Source organism: Phoenix dactylifera, chromosome 17 (assembly GCF_009389715.1).
Source record: "Phoenix dactylifera cultivar Barhee BC4 chromosome 17, palm_55x_up_171113_PBpolish2nd_filt_p, whole genome shotgun sequence".
Classification (NCBI taxonomy): domain Eukaryota; kingdom Viridiplantae; phylum Streptophyta; class Magnoliopsida; order Arecales; family Arecaceae; genus Phoenix; species Phoenix dactylifera.
In genome coordinates, this window is record NC_052408.1 from 11,773,854 (window position 1) to 11,792,614 (window position 18,761).

An 18,761-nucleotide genomic window follows, 5' to 3' on the forward strand; every position below is an offset into this window, starting at 1 on the left:
CACTCGAGCATAAAATGCCAGCCAAATGATCTCTGTCTTAGGATTAACAGCTATTTGCATGTAAAAGATATGTTTTTATGTGAATTGCGAAGAGCATTAAAAAAAAAAAGTCAGAATTCGAATCTAAACTATATTTATTATTAAATAAATTTTAAATAAAATTTATTTAAAATTTAATATTTTTTGTATCCAAGTCCCACTCATAATATAAGAGCTACACATGCGTCTATGAGTTTGAACATGGGGTGGTGCACCATCAAACAAGAAAAGGAGTGGCTAAAAGTATGATAAATATAGCTTACCTGGGATCTTTCAATCCCCATTCCTAGTGGGTCCATCCACCAAGGTAGAGATAAGGAATCAAACTGGTCTAGTTCTTGGCCTCTTGTTGTTGGACTCTGCCCACCCCCCTCATGCAATGAACAAAAATCGTCATTTAATGCACCCGTGAGTCAATATTTAAGTCAGTGCATTTCCAGCAACCGGACGGCAATAAAATGATGATTCCCACTCGGCTACGAGACTTGACTTCGACCTTGCAGTGAGAGAGAAAGATGAGGGCGGTGCTTCCACTTCGCCCCCTCCCCTTCGTCCTTCTCCTCCTCCTCCTCCTCGTCGCCGACGGCAGCGTCCCGGCGGCAGAGGAGGTGCCATTGGCGGCGCCATTCACCTGTAACGCCACCGCGAAGGCCTCGTGCCAGGCCCTCCTCGGCTACGTGCCCCCCAACGCCACCACCTACGCCGCCATCAAGTCCCTCTTCCAGGTCCGCTCCCTCCGCTCCCTTCTCGGCGCCAACGGCCTCCCCATCTCCACCCACTCCTCCGCTGCTGTACCCGCCGGCTCCACCGTTCGCGTCCGCTTCCCCTGCTCCTGCTCCCACGGCACCGGCGTCTCCGCCCGCAACCACCCCGTCTACAAGGTCAAGGCCGACGACGGTCTCGACGCCATCGCCAGAAACGTCTTCAACGGCTTCGTCACCTACCAGGAGATCGCGGCGGCGAACAATATCTCCGACCCCAACAAGATTGAGGTGGGACAGAAGCTGTGGATTCCGCTGCCATGCAGCTGTGACCCGGTGGACGGCGCCGCCGTGGTCCACTACGCCCACGTGGTGGCGGCCGGGAGCTCGGTGGACGCGATCGCGGCGGAGTTTGGGACGGACGTGGACGTGCTGCTCCGGTTGAATGGGATTAGCGATCCGAAGAAGCTTCTGGCCGGCCAGGTTCTTGATGTCCCTCTTCGAGGTCTGGTGCTCGGTTCCCCTCTCAATTTCTTATCGAATTTTGTTGCTAGATACCAAACTTTCTACCCCTCGAATTGTTCTAGACGTAATCCAAGACTTCTTTAAAACAAAAAAGTTGGAAACTTGGAGTAGCTCAAATTGTTTTAGAAGTAACCTATCGTTCTTTAAAGCAAAAAAGTAGCAATCTTGGAGTAGCTCAAATTGTTTAAGAAGCAATTCCTTAAAGCAACTAATGTGGCATCTTGGAGCAGTAAATGAGCAGGATTTGAGATGAAACGCTTTAGAACTAGTATCTTAGTTCTTTGAAGCAAGAAAGCTGGAATTTTGGATAATAAGCGAGTAGGATTTTAAGATGGAGGACTTACACTTCACCATCCATTTCTTTTCCTCTCTTTTCCCTGTCGTTCTAGTTGCAGCCTTTTGTCACTTTGGATAGTTCACAGTTCACTACTGGATTTCTTTGGCTTTGGGACTCCGTATCCAAATTCTATGGGTACTTAAAGTGTCACTAAGAAGAAAAGGGCACCTTAACATCAATTTGTCGGATAAATCCCTGGCGTTTTGCATGCGTATTCCTTAATGGTCTGGTTGTTTGTTAAAGTAAAAAATGTTTCAAGATCCTATCACGGATGCTAACTTTGGTGCACCAAAGGGAGCGAGGGCTTATACTTGACAAATGTCTCCCTTGAAAAAGAGCAATGTTGTTCTATACTCTTCACTTTATCGTGTTGTAGGTGGAATATTTTTCTGTATCATTTCTTTGCATTATTCAATAGTATGTTAGTATTCATAATTTCCTTTTTGACCCCTTTTTGATGTTTTTATTTTTTTTGTTTGATCTTCTTAATTCTAGCATACAAGTATTCATCTAAATCCCATTATGATCAATTAAATCCTTGTCCACAAGTCTGTCTCCTTGCTTGTATGTACAACTTCTGAATTCTGTCAACAGATGTCCTTATGCTAACACCCGCATTCTGACATCCTGCCAAAGAACTATGTTAAAATGGAAGGGAAAGAGGTGTACACTAACCTTTTGGGGTGTGATTGTGTAAATGCTTTGAAGCAACCTCCTTCATGAAAGCGGTGGGGAAATTTTTTTTCTTTTTGAGGACTCTTATTTAAGAGAAACCATGCATATAACCCTGTAAATGTAGGTACCTGATCATTTTTAGCCTGCAACTGTGGTGCCACGCATTTGGAGTAGTCTGAATGTTTTCTTCAACAGCAAGATGCTATGCATAGTGTTTGGAATGAATTGAAATGAATCTAATCCATTGGAATCCAGAAAGGCTGGGGAGTGCCATTCAGATTGGATGACATTCTGCAAATCAAGATTGAGCTTAGAAAACCAAATTATGTGATAATCATCCAGTGGCTTCATGTCTATCATGACTAGCATTTATTTTTTAGTAGGCTGAATATATATCCTTTTGTCTTAAAATATTAATTAAAAACTGGTTAATGTCTTGTTGTTATTGAGAGAAAGAGCCAAAAAAGGTCAGATTCAGGAAATACAACAATTTCATGGTTAACATTTCAGGATTTAATCATTTCATTAAACAAATGATACATCTAGATCTGTTGCATATATGGAGGGTTCACCTCGAAAGGTCATTAATTAGCATGTCATAGTCTGATTATATGATTAGTAAATGGAGGGCTTCCAGGATTTAGGAGGACTGAGGGTGGCAAGGGAGTGCAATAGTTGGGTTCGCATGGTGGATAAATTTATTATAAATAAAAATTATAAGTCAAAATTTGGTTTCTAGAGGGTTTGATATGGACTTCAGAATTCTTTTGGATTTTGATATTTGCAAAACATCAAATATAAAAGCAAACATAGAAAACTGGCTCATAACATACTTTTACCTTGCCTCTGCCCCAACCCCTTCCCTTCTCCCTCTCCTTGCCCCTCCCCCTCCACCTCCAAAAAATGGGGAAAAAAAACAACAGGAAAATAAACCTACGCGGATGCACAGAAAAAGGAAAAAATAAAAGCATAAAGCGAAGAAAACAAGGGTTTCCCAGCTTCCTCACAATTTTATGCTAAAATGCAATGTCTGGATCCACAATCAGTCCATCCGGTTCTTCAGGCAAAGCAACACCATGACTGTGAATCAAATCTCAACTTTTGATAACATTGTATTAATTATTTTTGAATACACATTATTCTCAAAAAAGTCTTTGAACACATCACATATATGATCCTGGGGAAAAAATGGAATGATGGAATGAGATGGACAAGTTTATAAAAGAAACACTAGGGAGAAGATTATTACCAAAGGAAAATCAGTGGGTGTGAAAAATGGAATGATGGAATGTGATGGACAGGTTTAAAAGAAGCAGTAGGGAAAGGATAATTACCAGAAGGAAAATGAGTGGGCGAAGGTACAATGAACGCGAAAGAATTTACAACACACTTGAATTTGTACAATAGAAGAAATTATTTAGGCATATTCCGTTTGTTATTATTATTATTATTATTTTTTTGAGGAAAGACTATATGTTATTATGTTATGCACAAGCTTTGTATGTTAAAAACTTAAATCCAAATTGCACTATTTTGTAGTGAAGCTTTTTTTAAACTTTCTCTATAAATTGCTCTCTTCTGCGTTCTTATTCGGCATCCATATAGACAAACTTAGAAGTAATAATGATAATACACTTGGGTTATGCATTTCGTTCTTTCTGGAATATTACTAACATGCTACTAGATTGAAACTTGAGAAGCAGGTTTGACTGGATCTTGTCCCTAGACATATTCTTCTTACGCTCTAATTTTCACCCCCTTTCCTCTGTTTTCTGTTTTACCAGCAAAGGATTAACAATATATGTTGATTCCACAGCTTGTTCTTCCTCAATAAGCAACACATCTATCGACCGTCACCTCCGCCTTCCCAATGATAGCTATGCTCTCACTGCCAATGACTGTGTCCTCTGCAGCTGCAGCTCCTCCACTTGGCAGTGAGTTGTCCCTTTTGGAATCATCTTTTTGTGTGGAATTTGTTGTATGTTTGAACCTGTTCGCATGTTAGTATCTGTTCTAAATAATTCTCTGGGATTCTGTGTGTTTAATAGGCTAAACTGCCAACCAACCCAAGGAATAAGTTCCTCAACTTGCCCTGCTGCAAAGTGTGGGAGTCTTTATCTTGGCAACGCATCATCCATCTCGGCTTGTGAGAACACTCTATGTGCCTATGCTGGCTACACCAATACCACCAAATTCACCATTCACACCAACCTCACCACCCTGTCTCTATGCAACAGTAGGCTTTGTCTCTAACTCTAAAACCTCCTTTTCTAAATTGCACAGGTCAGTTTAAATAAAGGTATCATTTCTATCTTTTAATGGTCGCTCTTTGCTTGTGTTCTTTTCCGACCAGATGGGAGCGCGCCGCAGTCTCAGCCAAGCAATAGTTCTGCTCCAGGGTTGGGATTACAGGGGTTGAATTGGATGGAGCTTTTCATTACCGTTCACATTGGTTTGCTTTGTTTTGGTTTTCTTTGGCGTGGCACCAATTGAAAGGGTTCTACTTTTTTCCCTACATGGCTGTTGTACCAGTAGACTAGTCTCTCTCTCTCTCTCTCTCTCTCTCTCTCTCTCTCTCTCTTCTCTTCTTTTTTCGATGTATGCCGCGTTGGATGTTTTGTGATTCAACAAAATAAGTCCATAATAGAATAACTTTTTAAGATGTTTATATGTTTGTTTTGATTTAAGTGGAGTATTTTATCTCTTGACTCAGATGGCAATGCTCATGCGTGACTGGTATGAGCTGTCGATGTACCACAAAAAAAAAAAAAAAAAAGAAGAAGAAAGGAAGAAAGTTAACTGCTATGGTTCATGCATGTTTGAGCTTGTCAATTCATTCCTAAACCTAATTACTAGGTCCAGTTGGTCCTTCATGGGATGAATAGATCGAAAGCAACTTATGGGAATGTCTAGACCCGGAATATACTTCTGGGATTGATGTTGATTGAATGGACTCATAAGTGTTGTTAGGAGTTAATAAAACTCCTATTTGGCATCATTTGGCATGGTCTTGATCAAATAAAAAGGTTGTACATGGTTCAACATGATCAACTATTTGTAGGGATCGGCATAGCTAATTAATTGGTTCGAATCTTAAAGTTCGAATCTCTAAACCAGCGAATATTCCTTTTTTTATCTTGGAAGCCAAAATTGAGAAACTGGGATTTTTGAAAATTATAGAAACAGAGGGTGGTTTTCTTCATTTCCTGGGAGTTACTTGCGGAAGGGGTCACGTAATATTCTAAATTCGGATGTGAAAAGAGACGTTTATTTTTTCGTAATGAATCTGCGGACTCGGTCATATTATAAATGGACCTTACCCGATTACCCGACCAGGAACTCTATGCAATTACTATACGAGCCCGTGGGTCGGGTCCAAAACCGGGAATCGGATCCGATTCTATTAGCTCCCGCCGCCCTCCCGGCAATTAGGCATTATTTACTGCTCCTTAGAAACAAAACCAGCGCTCGTTCCATACCGAATCATCGGTAGTTTCGGTTCCTCTCCCTCTCGAGTCGGTTCCGTTTCATTTCCTGAGGGAGGCGGGGGAGAAGACGATAGAAAGACAAATTGAGCGAGAATTACAGAGAGAGGACTAGGGTAAGCCGTGGAATCTATACTTTTCTTGTGTTTTAATTCTTTTGAGACCGTGGGCGGAGGCTTAGAGGCAGTGGAAGCCGAAGTCTATCCGTTCTTGCTCCCTCGAATGCGGTTCTTTCTGCAGGGTTCTATACTGGACTCTGTGGAGCGTTTTTCTTATCAATGCCTCGTTGATTCGCCCCGGCTTTGTTGAGATATAATCCGACGACTTTATACTGTTTGGGAGTAATCGGTCCTGTTTCCTTGGGCGAGTTCGTCGGTTTTATTTTTGTCATGGTTTTTTTTTTCCCCACTATACTATAGAATTTTATTCGTTTTCCATCTTTTACGCTATGAAGGATCTGTTTTTGTTTTTGATTATTTATATCAAGATGCTGTTTGTAATCTTTAGGGAAAAAATATGGGTTTGTGATTATTGTGGTTATCAAGATAGGGTTTTCTTTATGTGGTGTCAAGATACTCTTGTGGTCGTTTATGTTATAATTTTTTACAATTTATCGATCAAGGTGTTTTAGATACTGCATGTGCGGAGTGGAATTGTTGGGGGTCAAGGAGCATGGGAGAGATGAGGATGTTGAGGTGGATGTGCGGTAAAGCTCGGACGTATAGTATTAGAGAATTGGTAAATCAGATGATGGTTAGGAATGGGGGGAAAAGTGTTTGAGATGGTTTAAAGTTCTCAGTATAGGTCAAAATGCAGTGGTGAGGGAGAGCATCCCGTCTTTTATAAAGGTTGAGTGGTTACAAATGCTTAGGTGAGACCAGTGAAGACTTGGATGGAGGCACTGAGATGTGATCTGATGACATTCTTTTGTTGCAACAGGAATTGGCTCTTGATAGGGGTCATTGGGGAAGGTGGATCCATTTAGCCAAGCCCAAATTTTGATGGGATGAGGCTTGTGGTTTATTTCTATGTTTTAATCCTTTAAGCTAATATCCAGTATCTGTGGGTAAAATCCTTTTTATTAAAAGATTTAAAGTAATGAGTTCGTAATATTTGGTTTCTCTTCTTGCAGAGGCAGTGGATAACCTGAATTTATCCGGTACCTGTATCTGTTCAATTTTTATAAGCTTGACAAAATGAAGGCTATTCACCAGCGTCGACTTCTTCCTGGACTGGAAACCAGCGATCACAATGGAAGAGTTAATAAGAAAATGAGATATTCTTCTTTGCCTAGTTCTTCCATCATGAAAGAATATTGCCTATCCATCGATCTTGCAAAGTCGTCTCTTTCTGCTGTTAATGCATGTAGAAAACGCATTGTTCCTGTAGTCAAGAGTCAGTCTTGTTCAGATTGTGACACGGGTCCATATGAAGTAAATGGAATATCCACTCAGAAGAATGAGTATCATTTGGATGGCACTGAGGATGGTATAGAGTAAGCTCCCCATGAGTTCTTACCTCTAATTGTTCTTTGCATATCTAAGTTTGTCAAGCTTTAGGGCATCACTAATGGCTATTTACATAGAATAGTACAATATTGATACAACTTTGATCTTATGTAGCAGTATTTCGTCAACATGTTATTGCTTAGGCAGTTCAAAATCATTACATATATCTTTCACCACATGATAGCAGTTAAATTGTTGCTCTCTGTCGCATGCACACATGTAAAATCCCTTAATGCATACCCTAGTCATTATATGTTTGCTTTCTAATTTGTGCCGAACTGATGTTATCTCCCTTTTTGTTTTGATGTCCTGAATTCCAAATGATCTACCAGAATTGTTGCAACAACTGGTCTCTCTTAGTTAGTCTTTCTTGGATTACATATATCAAACAAAAAAATATCTCCTATGAAAGTTTCTGCAACATTATTTTAGAATGATGAGCATTTTTTTTGCATGTGGATCTGCTGTCTACTAAAATGTGTGGATTGTTGCTACATACTCGAATACAAAATGATCAGGAGTCGACAAAATGATTGGAGCATGGCATATAACCCTTTTTTTTGCAGAACTGGGTTAAATTTATTTCTGTTAACCATATGAACTTTCAGTATTTTCAAAATCATCTTTGCCCCAATTGATCTTTCTGAAAGACTTAATTCTTCTAGCACTTTATACAATGAAGATTACCACCATACATGAAATAGAGGCTATCTCGGCAGCTTCATGTGCTTTTTCCTTGCTCTTCTTTTGCTCTTCATATTCATTTTGGGGTGGCAACTTGCATACGTGTTCCTTGTTTTCTTTCTCATTTTCTTTCTTCTTATTTCTTTGTCTACATTCTTCTACCTCCTCTTATCTGTTCCCTTTCTTATCATCCCTTTTTCCCCGGCCCTCTTCTCCTTATATTATTAGTTTCCACCCTTTGGCTTCTTTCTTTTATCTTTATCTTACCTTTTCCCTCTTTCTTCTATAAATTTTTAGGAGCAATTTCAGTGCTTTCCTACTTCCATCTCATCCCCTCTTTCCTTCTTCCTTATTGGCCTTTATGATTTGCTTAGTGCTTTATTGTTATTCTCGTTGTTGTTGTTAACTACCAACTCTTTTGCACATCTTGGAAAAAAAGCATAAAGTTTGATAAGTTAAAACACTAGGAAACTTGGTGAGGAATAACTAAGATCATATATACTTGAGAGTTGGGAGACTACTCCATTCACAGGTTTACAGAGGAATTCTATGTCTGACTTATGGTTAGCAAGTTGGTGTAGCAGAATATTAGTGTTATCTTTAAAGGTCACGATAACATGGATAGATTCATGGGCTATGAGCACAAAAAGAAAAGCTGATTGCTTTTGTATGATTTAAATTTAAATGTGCTGCTTCTGTAAACTCTATGTTGGTCTCTTTTTTCCCCATTCTTGATTTGGAGTTGGTTTTTACCCCAAATTCCATATTGCCTATAAAGGAGAAAAGTGAAGCAAAGAGCGAATGGTTTACCATGTCTATTCTCAATTTTTGGTTGCTACAGTGCAAGCAAACGGTTTACAAAGTCTATTCTCAATTTTGCTTGCTATAGTGCATTCTTCATACATTTCATAATATATTTGCAGCCTTCTTCTATGACAGGATTTATGATTAACTGTTCACTTTTCTGACAGAGTAATTCGTGTGTTTTTTTTCCCCAGTAAGTTTGTTAGAGGTCCTGCCAGTGTACTTCATCCTGGTAATGTGAGAAATGAGCTTATAATTCTTGCTTTACCAGCTATTATTGGGCAAGCTATTGATCCACTGGCACAGCTGATGGAGACAGCATACATTGGTGGATTAGGTATTGTCTCTATGCTGGAACAGCTCTCTAGCACTGCTATGCTGCTGGAAATGTGTCATTCCCTTTGATTAAACCTTTTTTTTAATTAATTTGTCATTACTAACCTTTTATTTATTTCATTTTTGTAGCTTTGTATGTTGATAATGTGATTAGATTTCTTTATTTTTTACATGATGGTATAACTGTAAAATACTGAGCCGTTGGACTGTAGAGGATGGATCAAGTTGAAGTCTGGACCTTGCATTCTCTCTCATAAGAACTCCAATTTGATATCATTGAGATGGTCTTATTAGAGAGTGCGATGAGTTTGATTTTCGGTCTGCTCACTATTTCATCTTTGAGATTTGATTTATCAAGTTAGCAAGTACCATAATTCGCCTTTTTTAAGATTTGAACCATTAAAATGTTAGCTCATCTATTGGCAATCATCTGCTTGTTCTAAGTTTGTATATCTGAGCTACTTGTTGGGGACACCTATGTAACAGAAGTTGAATATTTTGTTTTCTTGTTATTCTTAGAATGTCTGGGTTGTTGCAGAAGTTGGGCAGCTTTTAAGCGGTTAGTAACAAAGACAGCTGCACAAACATAACTGCTTGAAGGGGGAGCATATTTTACTGGACTATGATCTGAGATTCTGAGTTCAGTGAGGTGTATCTTTGAGTCCTTAAGCAGTTTAGGGTGGAATGGCCTGACAAAAGTCCAATTTCTAAAATAAAGCTGTCTCCACAAGCTATATTGATTTTTAAAAAGTCAAAGTTCAGTTGTACTCAAAATTATCTACTTCATTGGGTAGACAACTGAGTCTGTAGCTAACCGAAGGTGATTTTACTATACATTTATGCACACATATATATATGCTTATATTTATTTCATAAGACATATATATATTTATAGTTAGTTGTTTCATAAATGTCTGATAGTTAACTTTTCTGGATCAACCCAACTGCTTTATAATGTGTCTAGTTGTAATCATCCTATTGTGCATAACATATGCAATATTTGCATTCTGCATTTGTTGGAACCCCTATACAATTTTAGTTGGTTTTGATCTTCTTTGTCTGAAGGTCCTGTGGAGCTCGCTTCAGCTGGGGTTTCAGTGTCAATCTTCAATATTATATCAAAGCTCTTTAATGTTCCATTATTGAGCATCACAACTTCATTTGTGGCAGAAGACATTTCAAAATATGTCACTGGCCAATCTATTTCAGGTGCTCCATGGTTAAATAAAATTCATATACTGTAATCTGAGGGGATCTTTGCCTAGCTGACTTAGATCAATGGTTTTGTAGGTAGGGGTTTGCAAGAAGAGAATTTCAAGGATAAACAGGTAACCAGTGAGATGGTAGAGAGACTGAGACTACCTTCTGTGTCCACTGCCTTACTTTTAGCTGCTGCAATTGGTACCATTGAGGCTGTAGCTTTGTTCTTGGGAGCTGGCTTGTTCCTTAACATGATGGGTGTGCCGCTTGTAAGTACCTGATGACTTCAGGATAACTTCAGGATAATTAGCCCCTCTTTCCTCTGTCTTGTAACTATTATCTGCGAACAGTTGCTACTGAGAAAAAACTTGACCTCTTTTACTTCTATATTTCAAGCATTATTTGTTTGCAGTTGCTCCAGTATAAAAACTTGATTTTTTTTTTGTGTGGGTAATGCATTCATTTGCCCAGTAGCTAAGTTTGCAATATTTGATGCAAACTTTGTTCCATCTTTTATATTTATGGTTTTCTATTTACAGGGGAGGATTGTTTCATAAAACTCATTTTCTGAACAGGCTTCACCTATGCGTTATCCATCAGAGCTGTTTCTTTCTTTAAGGGCCTTGGGGGCTCCTGCAGTTGTAGTTTCCTTGGCAGTTCAAGGTGTCTTTCGTGGTTTCAAGGACACAAAGACTCCTCTGCTTTGTGTAGGCAAGTTTCCATAGACTATTGAAATTATATGTCATATGTACTGGGGGACTTTCCTGTTTATCTTCTAATTAGTAGCTTCAAGTAACACATTTGTCATCGATGCAGGACTTGGCAATCTTTCAGCTGTGTTTTTACTTCCAGTACTCGTATATTCTTTCCAGCTTGGTGTGACTGGAGCTGCTATTGCTACTATTGCATCTCAGTACGTACAACATTCCATTAGCCTTATTATATACTCCATTAGTACTTAATGAAACTGAACTTTAATAATTTGGTACTCTGAGGTACTGATGAGTTGACAAAAAAATGATAAATGTGCTCATGAACATTGGATGTTTTTTAATTATATTCCTGCCTTTCAGTTTCATGAAATTTTGTGTTATCCAAGGTTTCAAATACCTGTAGTGGACCTCGTGCCGGCATACTGTGTATCAGTGCTGGAAACATGCTAGAAGATACAGTTCCAGTTGTACTATCTTGTTTTGATGGTTTTTGAAACCGTGGACAATGCTGGAAACCTGCCAGAACAGTATGGTTGCATATGATGAGATCTTAATTGTTTAGTACCTCATTGGTTTTATATTTATTATTGGTGCATATAATGTAGCATGTTGAAGTGATCTTCATTTATTATGTGAATCTGTATAGCATCTAGTATTAAGATCACAAAGGGTATATTTACTTTTGTACCAAAAAAAAAGGGGGTATATTTACCCAAATATTCATAAATGAATAATCTGTAAGAGTATATTTGCTTTATGATTTTAGCTGTATTATAGAGTTCTTTGTAGTACCCATTTGAAGTCCTTATTTTAACCTTTTAAATGTTTCAGGTATATTACAGCCTTTCTGCTTCTCTGGTCTCTTGGTAAGAGAGCTGTTATATTACCTCCTAAGATCGAGGATCTACAGTTTGGTGGATATATTAAATCTGGTGAGTAATATATTGGAAATAACTTTAGTGGTTCAAAACATCTGCAGCTTTGATTCTGAAATCAAATCTGATGCTGTTTAGTGATATCGTGTCTCTAACAAGTGTTTCTGTCTCATGGATAGCTATGAATGTGGTCTCTACAGTTTTTTGTTGTCCAAAAAAAACAGGTCTTCTATAACATTATTGTTACTAGATAACTTCTGGCTTGCAAGGTAATTGCTTGATTATTAGTGGCAATATCTAAGGCAATGTTATGTATTCATCATTATTGCATTACATCTTCAATCATATGATTCGTAATCCATTCCTGTAGACAAATTTACTAGATGAAAACAAAAAGCTGTTGTTATACATAAGATAAGAAGCTAGATGCAATATATGTGCAATGAAATTTAAACCGACATTGTGCAAGATCATTAGATCAGTTAGAGGTTGAAGAGAATTGTTTATGATTAAAACTCAAGAATGAAATTTTAGAGTTTGCTTGATTTCGTAGCATCTTCCCTGATGTGCATAGTTTCAGATGATCCATGCCTCATGAGTAGGAAACAAGACAAGGGTGGTACATATAGAATCCAGTTATGAACCTTTAGGATGAAATTCATAAGATATGCTACAGACTTTTAGATTTGAATAAAAAAGGAAAATTGAATGGCATCGAGTCTCTTTGCCCTTTAATGTTATAGGCTACTCAAACATTTTAAACCACTTTAAGCTGAAGGTGGATTGTACACCTAGAGTTTACTATGAGATGAACCAATATATTATGTACAGTGTATCTGCTGATGATAATCTATTATATAGTAAAGTAGGAATGCGGATAATTACAGGAATGACCCACGTGGTGCATTGAGATGATGCGTAATGGCAAGTGACCATTAATTAGAGGTAATGAGTTGTAGAAGCCTTGCTGCAAATAATGAATAGAGCTAGAAGGGTTAGTGTTAGTGATCATGGAGGCTAGCATTTGATTCAAGAAGCCACCAAGATGTTTTGCAGAAATCAGTATTTAGTATAGTTGCATGAGACTGGGATAACAATCAGTTATATTAAAATAATATCAGCTGCAGTTTTTCTGGTCTCAGTTGTCTATTGGGTGAATTGATATGAACGTTAACTGAAAATGCTATTTTCTTTCCGCACATAACTACATATTTAGTATCCTCAATGATTCCTTTTCTTGGGTCACCTAGATCTTCAGTCTATTTTGAGATTCGCACCATTCCCATCTGTTTTATTCTTTCTTTTTTTTATGTTTCATTCTCTGAATTAGTGCAAGTTATTATTGAAAATTTTGGTTTCTCAGGGGGGCTGCTTCTGGGAAGAACTCTCTCAGTCTTAGTAACTATGACCCTTGGAACATCAATGGCTGCACGACAAGGGCCATTGGCTATGGCTGCTCATCAGATTTGCTTGCAAGTATGGCTGGCTGTATCTCTACTTTCAGATGCATTGGCTCTTTCTGCGCAGGTGGGTGGAGATTTACCAAGTCTGGATCTTGTGCATTTCCATCTCTCTTTATGGCCATGTAGCATAAACAATTCTTTCCATCTAACTATGGTTTCTTTAAATCTTAGAATTCATTCCTCACCACTTTATCCATGTACATGAGTGGATGCTGATCAATTTGTTTAGCTTAGTGATTCTGCTTTTTATTCCTGTCAGTTTATTTAACTCTTCTTGCTTATCGGTAGGCGTTGATTGCAAGTTCTTTTGCTAAATGTGACTACAATAGAGTGAAGGAGATTACTCACTACGTCCTAAAGGTAATCGTTCTTTTGTTTTGTATTATTATGTTGAACGTTAAGATGCAATATGAGTTACCAGTAATTCATTACTAAAATATTATTAGCTTGCATTGCAGTCTTACAGACTTGTTTTATTGACTGAAGCACACTTTTAAATGTAATTTGATTTACTTTATTATGGAACTATCTGACCAATACATGTTCTCCCTTTTAGACAGGATTGTTTATTGGTATTGCTTTAGCTGGAGTCCTTTTTGCATCATTTGGTAATCTTGCAGAATTATTCACCAAAGATGCTGGAGTGCTTCAAATTGTTAGAACTGGTGTTCTGGTATGCATATTTGGCGTTATATTTGAATTATCTTGGACTTCTTTCTCGGTCCTCCTTGATTTTTCTCCACCAATGTATTTCAGTTTGTCAGTGCCAGTCAACCAATCAATGCTCTTGCTTTTATTTTTGATGGTCTCCATTATGGTGTTTCAGATTTCTCATATTCAGCATGCTCTATGGTATGTTGCACCTTCTGAAAGCCTAACTTCATCATTGTCAATTTGGTTTACACTTTTTTGTTGGCATTGACATAGTTTTGTTGGTTTTCCAGATGATGGTTGGGGCATTATCTTCTTTATTCTTGCTATATGCTCCATCCATTTTTGGCCTTGCAGGAGTTTGGTCTGGCTTGACCCTTTTCATGAGCTTGCGCATGGCTGCAGGATTTTTGAGGTAATTCATGCGTGTTAATGGAAGTATTAGCTATCATGCTTGTGCCACTCAGTATATTCATCATTTTCTATCCTCCTTCTGTCTGTTTGTTATCCCATGATGGTTGTTCATGCTTGATGAATTTTATGTTTGATTAGTGCAACTTATTAGTATGCAGAGGCAGTGTGCTAATACAGTTTTTAACTTGTATCCTGTAACTCATGCTCAAACTTGATACACCTAGTTCACAATCCACATGGTTATTTTTTCTTACCATCAGAATGTATCCTCTCTCTCTCTGTGTGTGTGTGTGTGCATGTATGTATATAAAATCATCACCCAACATGCCTGTGCATATGAAAGGAACACTATTGGATTTTTATGGTGATGATAGTTTACAAGAAATGAAATTAGATTCTGTAAAGAATCTTAATTTATGTTAGCTGGTATAATGGTGATTCTGAGTTCTGACCCCTATTGGATCAACTTTTATTTTGCTTCCTGTTTCTGCTAAGTAGTACTGCTTTACATTTTCTCGTCATTCTTGGATGTGGAAGTTAAGAAAATGTTCTTAATGTTTTAGCAAATATTTTTATATTTATTGATTAAAAAAAGTACATACAAGCCCCTGGATCATGATTTCTTGCCTTCTACTGAGTTGGACTGACACTTATCAAAATTGGACTTGTGTCCATCATGTCCATTTAAGACTGATATCTTGTGCTGCCAATGATATGAGCTGTTCATAAGCAGCTGGGGATCAGCTTGATGGTGTCTTATTTAGGCTTGGCTCATTTAGGAGATGGCTGAGCTCAAACATATTTCAGAGCTCGGCTCATTTACATTAGTGGCTTGCAAAAGTAAAAGGTTGCTTAGCTCATCGATAAAAGCTTTGCTCGGAACATATGAACTGAGGTTGAATTACTTATGTTAAGCTCAGCTCAAGCTGAGCTCAAGCACAACTTTTGTATACCAAACTGAGCCTGGGAAGCCTGATACTTGGATCATCTGATCTTGTATTCATCTGTATCAATACTTACACCTCCTTGCAGTGTTACCTCCTACAGATGATTGCTCTATTTTGAGTTGTATGTGATTTGGTAATGCAAATATACTTACACGTGTTAAGTTTCTTGTATCATACTTATACTCATCTGCTTTCATGTAAAGGCCCAAAGATTAATTTTAATCAAATTATGAAACCTTGGCTTAGGTTTACGACTCTTCTCTTGGATATCATCAGTCATTGAAATATTAGCTCATCTTACAGCTCATATAGCTATTTGACTATTGTCAATTCTCTCTTTCCTGAATCCCTCCTCTACATCCAATACTCGAATTTCTATTCTCATGTTTGATAGTGTTATCTTAATTTTCAACAGGACATCCATTTTTTTTTCAATTAATTCTTGTTGTTCATTTTATCCACTGTCTTCTTGAGCAGATATTTAGAGAGTATTTGTAACCATACCATACCTTGTCGTGGCCAACATCTATATTTTGATTCAACTGAATCTGGTTGCTTTCATTTTGCAGATTATATTGGAAAACAGGTCCATGGTGGTTCTTACAGCAGGAAATTCCAAAATCTGAGGTAGGTGATGACATGCCTAAATCGCTTAATACTTTAATTTTATCGTTACTACATAAAGCATATTTTGTAATCATGTTTTATTTAGTGAGCTATCATATTTATGCCTATGCTCAAAAAGCCTAATGATCAGATAAAGTTTCTCTGTTCAGTTCGGTTGGAAAATGAACCTATTGACATCCTGGAATCCTTTGGAAGGATGTTGAAGAAATCTCTCTCAAGATGTTTGTGCTTGAATAGACCAGTTTCAAAGATGACCAAAACTTGCAAAACTTTCCCCATTAATCTGGTGTTTCCATTATTTCCATTACTGGGCCTGTGGTAGACAGTCACACGGTACCCCTAATTTTAGCTCTCTCTCTTCTCTTTTCTTTTCTTTTCTTTTTTTTTGAGCAATCGCTAGGTTTTGAACCCCAGACCTCCTGAAGGCCCCTAAGGTTGAGTGCTGACAGTTGTTAGCTCCTCCTTTCCTTCCTAAGAACTTTCAAGTAGAAAATTTTTCAGAGCTTTTCGATCCTCTCCTTGTCATTTAATATCTTGCTGTTTTGTAGCCTCTTGAGTTCTTTGCTTATGAATGTGCATAGCTTTTCACTCTTCGATACATCCACCTCAACTTCATAATGGTTATGAACGTCTGATGCATGCACCCCCTCGTTTTTGCCAAATTTGAGTTCGTGAAACACATTTTGATGGTCAGCACGTATCAAAACACATTTCCATTACATCTACCTTACTTGAGTTGGATAGATAACATACATACTTTTTTTGTCCCCTGTAAAACCTTACCAATATTTTATTTCTGGAATTTTCTTGGTGATGGATTGTAATCAAAACTTCATATTTGAAACTATCTCGCGAGGCCACTTGAAACATCCTACATGCAAGAACCATATGAAGGAAATTAGCTTAAGTATTATTTAGTTGTTTTTTCTTTCTTACAATACCATTATATGCGACTGTTAACTTACGTCTTTACAAAATTATCGAGATTAAATGAAGAAAATCTGTCTTTTTTAAATTCTTGTATAATGTTTGGACAAGATGTTCGATGTTAACAAAATAAAATTAATACATGATTTTCAGATTAAGGGGTAACCTTGTAGTTTCACATCAATCTGTATGATTTGATTATCATTATAACGATTTCTTTCTGATGATTTTGTGGTAATATTGCTGGCATGTCCTTGGGATACCTTCTGGTCATGCAGCCCCAGTATGATTCAGTTACCATGGTACCAGCAGAAGATGACGAGGTGGAGTATGCAAATGTACTCGCTGTAGATTGAAGCGCATCTATAAACCATGACCAAGAACTGACACTTTCGTGCTGGAAACGAAGTTCAGTCTCAGTTTTCACTAGAGGATAACAATGACAACTTTAATTTGCAATTTGTTTTTGTTCTTTTGGTATTTGATTTTTTTGAGATATGCAAAGATCAGAGCATTATGTGTAAAGTGGGAATTTTTTTAGTTGGAAACCAATATTCATTCCTTCTGATGAGACGCATTGTGATAATTCCTCCTTATTCTAATCACAAGGAAGAGCATATTGCTACTTGAATTTGCGCTTGGATCTGCCCTCCATGCCCAAAACCTAATCATGCTCTGGCTTCCCTAAAAAGAAAGGGAAGAGCAGGAAAGAAGCATCAGCTAGCCTATTCCTGATGCTGAATTTTTATGGTTTGAATGTTCAGATTGGGATCTGCTCAATTCTTTTATCCGGGACAGGAAAAAGGGATTGTCATGGCTTGGAAATGAGGAAATAAAGTAAAAGTGTTATTCTTTTTCTCCCGTTCAAAAGCTTAAAAATTAACAATTTAACACCTCCAATTCCAAGTTATCTGTCGTGCCATTCAAACCATCATAAAATGGTTAAGAAGAATCACGCAAATGGCGTGGCTTCCACGCAAGCATTGATTGAAGGATATGAAAGTGTTGCCGGGATTTTTTCCTGCACAACAACATAGTCCCAACCGAGCCGAGCAGAGAAAGCGAATGCATCCTTCACGAAGTATTGTCCGCTTTGGGGTTCAACGCGCCCTTCACGGTTTTGCCCTTCAAAAGGCACTTCGTGAGGAAAGAATTTTTGCCCTCCATTTAAGGCGCAGACCTTTCCGCTACTTGGTCAATATGGAACTAAATTCAGGCCATCCCACAACACAGCCACCTAGCGGAAAGGTCCTGGGCAGGTTTTTCCCGACGCAGCCCTTCAGTCCTCGGGGGGTACCCCTACCTGGCGCGCCATCTGTTGCCGGAATTTTTTCCTGCACAACAGCATAGTCCCAACCGAGCCGCGCAGAGAAAGCGAATGCGTCCCTCACGAGGTATTGTCCGCTCTGAGGTTCATGCAGGAAAAAATACTGGCAACAGATGGCGTGCCGGGAAGGGGCACCCTCCCCCCATGAGGACTGGGGGGCTGCGTCGGGAAAAACCTGGCCCAGGACCTTCTCGCTAGAGGGGCTGTGTTGTGGGAGGGTCCGAATTTAGTCCTATATCGACTAAGTAGCGGAAAGATCTGTGCCTTAAATGGAGGGCAAAAGTTTTTTCCTCACAAGGCGCCTTTTAAAGGGCAAAATCGTGAGGAGCGCGTTGAACCCCAAAGCGGACAATACCTCATGAAGGATGCAGTCGCTTTCTCTGCTCAGCTCGGTTGGAACTATGCTGTCGTGCAAAGAAAAATTCCAGCAACAGATTCCATCTTTTAAAACCTACATTAGATGGACGAATTTTTTGAGTCTTGCTTGATAATATTACCAAGAAATTTATTACCTCAAAGGTTG

The 18,761-nt window shown here is 38.4% G+C and overlaps 2 protein-coding genes across 2 annotated transcripts; both read left to right on the forward strand.

Moving 5' to 3' along the window:
- Positions 1-434: 434 nt before the first annotated feature.
- LOC103701084 (chitin elicitor-binding protein) lies at positions 435-4,945 on the forward strand. Its single transcript, XM_008783041.4, has 4 exons — positions 435-1,245; positions 4,094-4,211; positions 4,326-4,513; positions 4,631-4,945. The coding sequence occupies exons 1-4, from the start codon at positions 555-557 to the stop codon at positions 4,768-4,770; spliced, it is 1,137 nt and encodes a 378-aa protein (XP_008781263.2). The 5' UTR covers positions 435-554; the 3' UTR covers positions 4,771-4,945.
- A 790-nt stretch (positions 4,946-5,735) lies between these two features.
- Positions 5,736-17,536, forward strand: LOC103701085 (protein DETOXIFICATION 45, chloroplastic). The gene is made up of 15 exons (XM_008783042.4): positions 5,736-5,878; positions 6,895-7,257; positions 8,926-9,095; positions 10,160-10,303; positions 10,385-10,563; positions 10,870-11,005; positions 11,111-11,207; positions 11,839-11,939; positions 13,246-13,409; positions 13,634-13,705; positions 13,902-14,018; positions 14,102-14,197; positions 14,290-14,411; positions 15,927-15,984; positions 17,190-17,536. The coding sequence occupies exons 2-15, from the start codon at positions 6,959-6,961 to the stop codon at positions 17,265-17,267; spliced, it is 1,833 nt and encodes a 610-aa protein (XP_008781264.2). The 5' UTR covers positions 5,736-5,878; positions 6,895-6,958; the 3' UTR covers positions 17,268-17,536.
- The last annotated feature ends 1,225 nt before the right edge of the window (positions 17,537-18,761 follow it).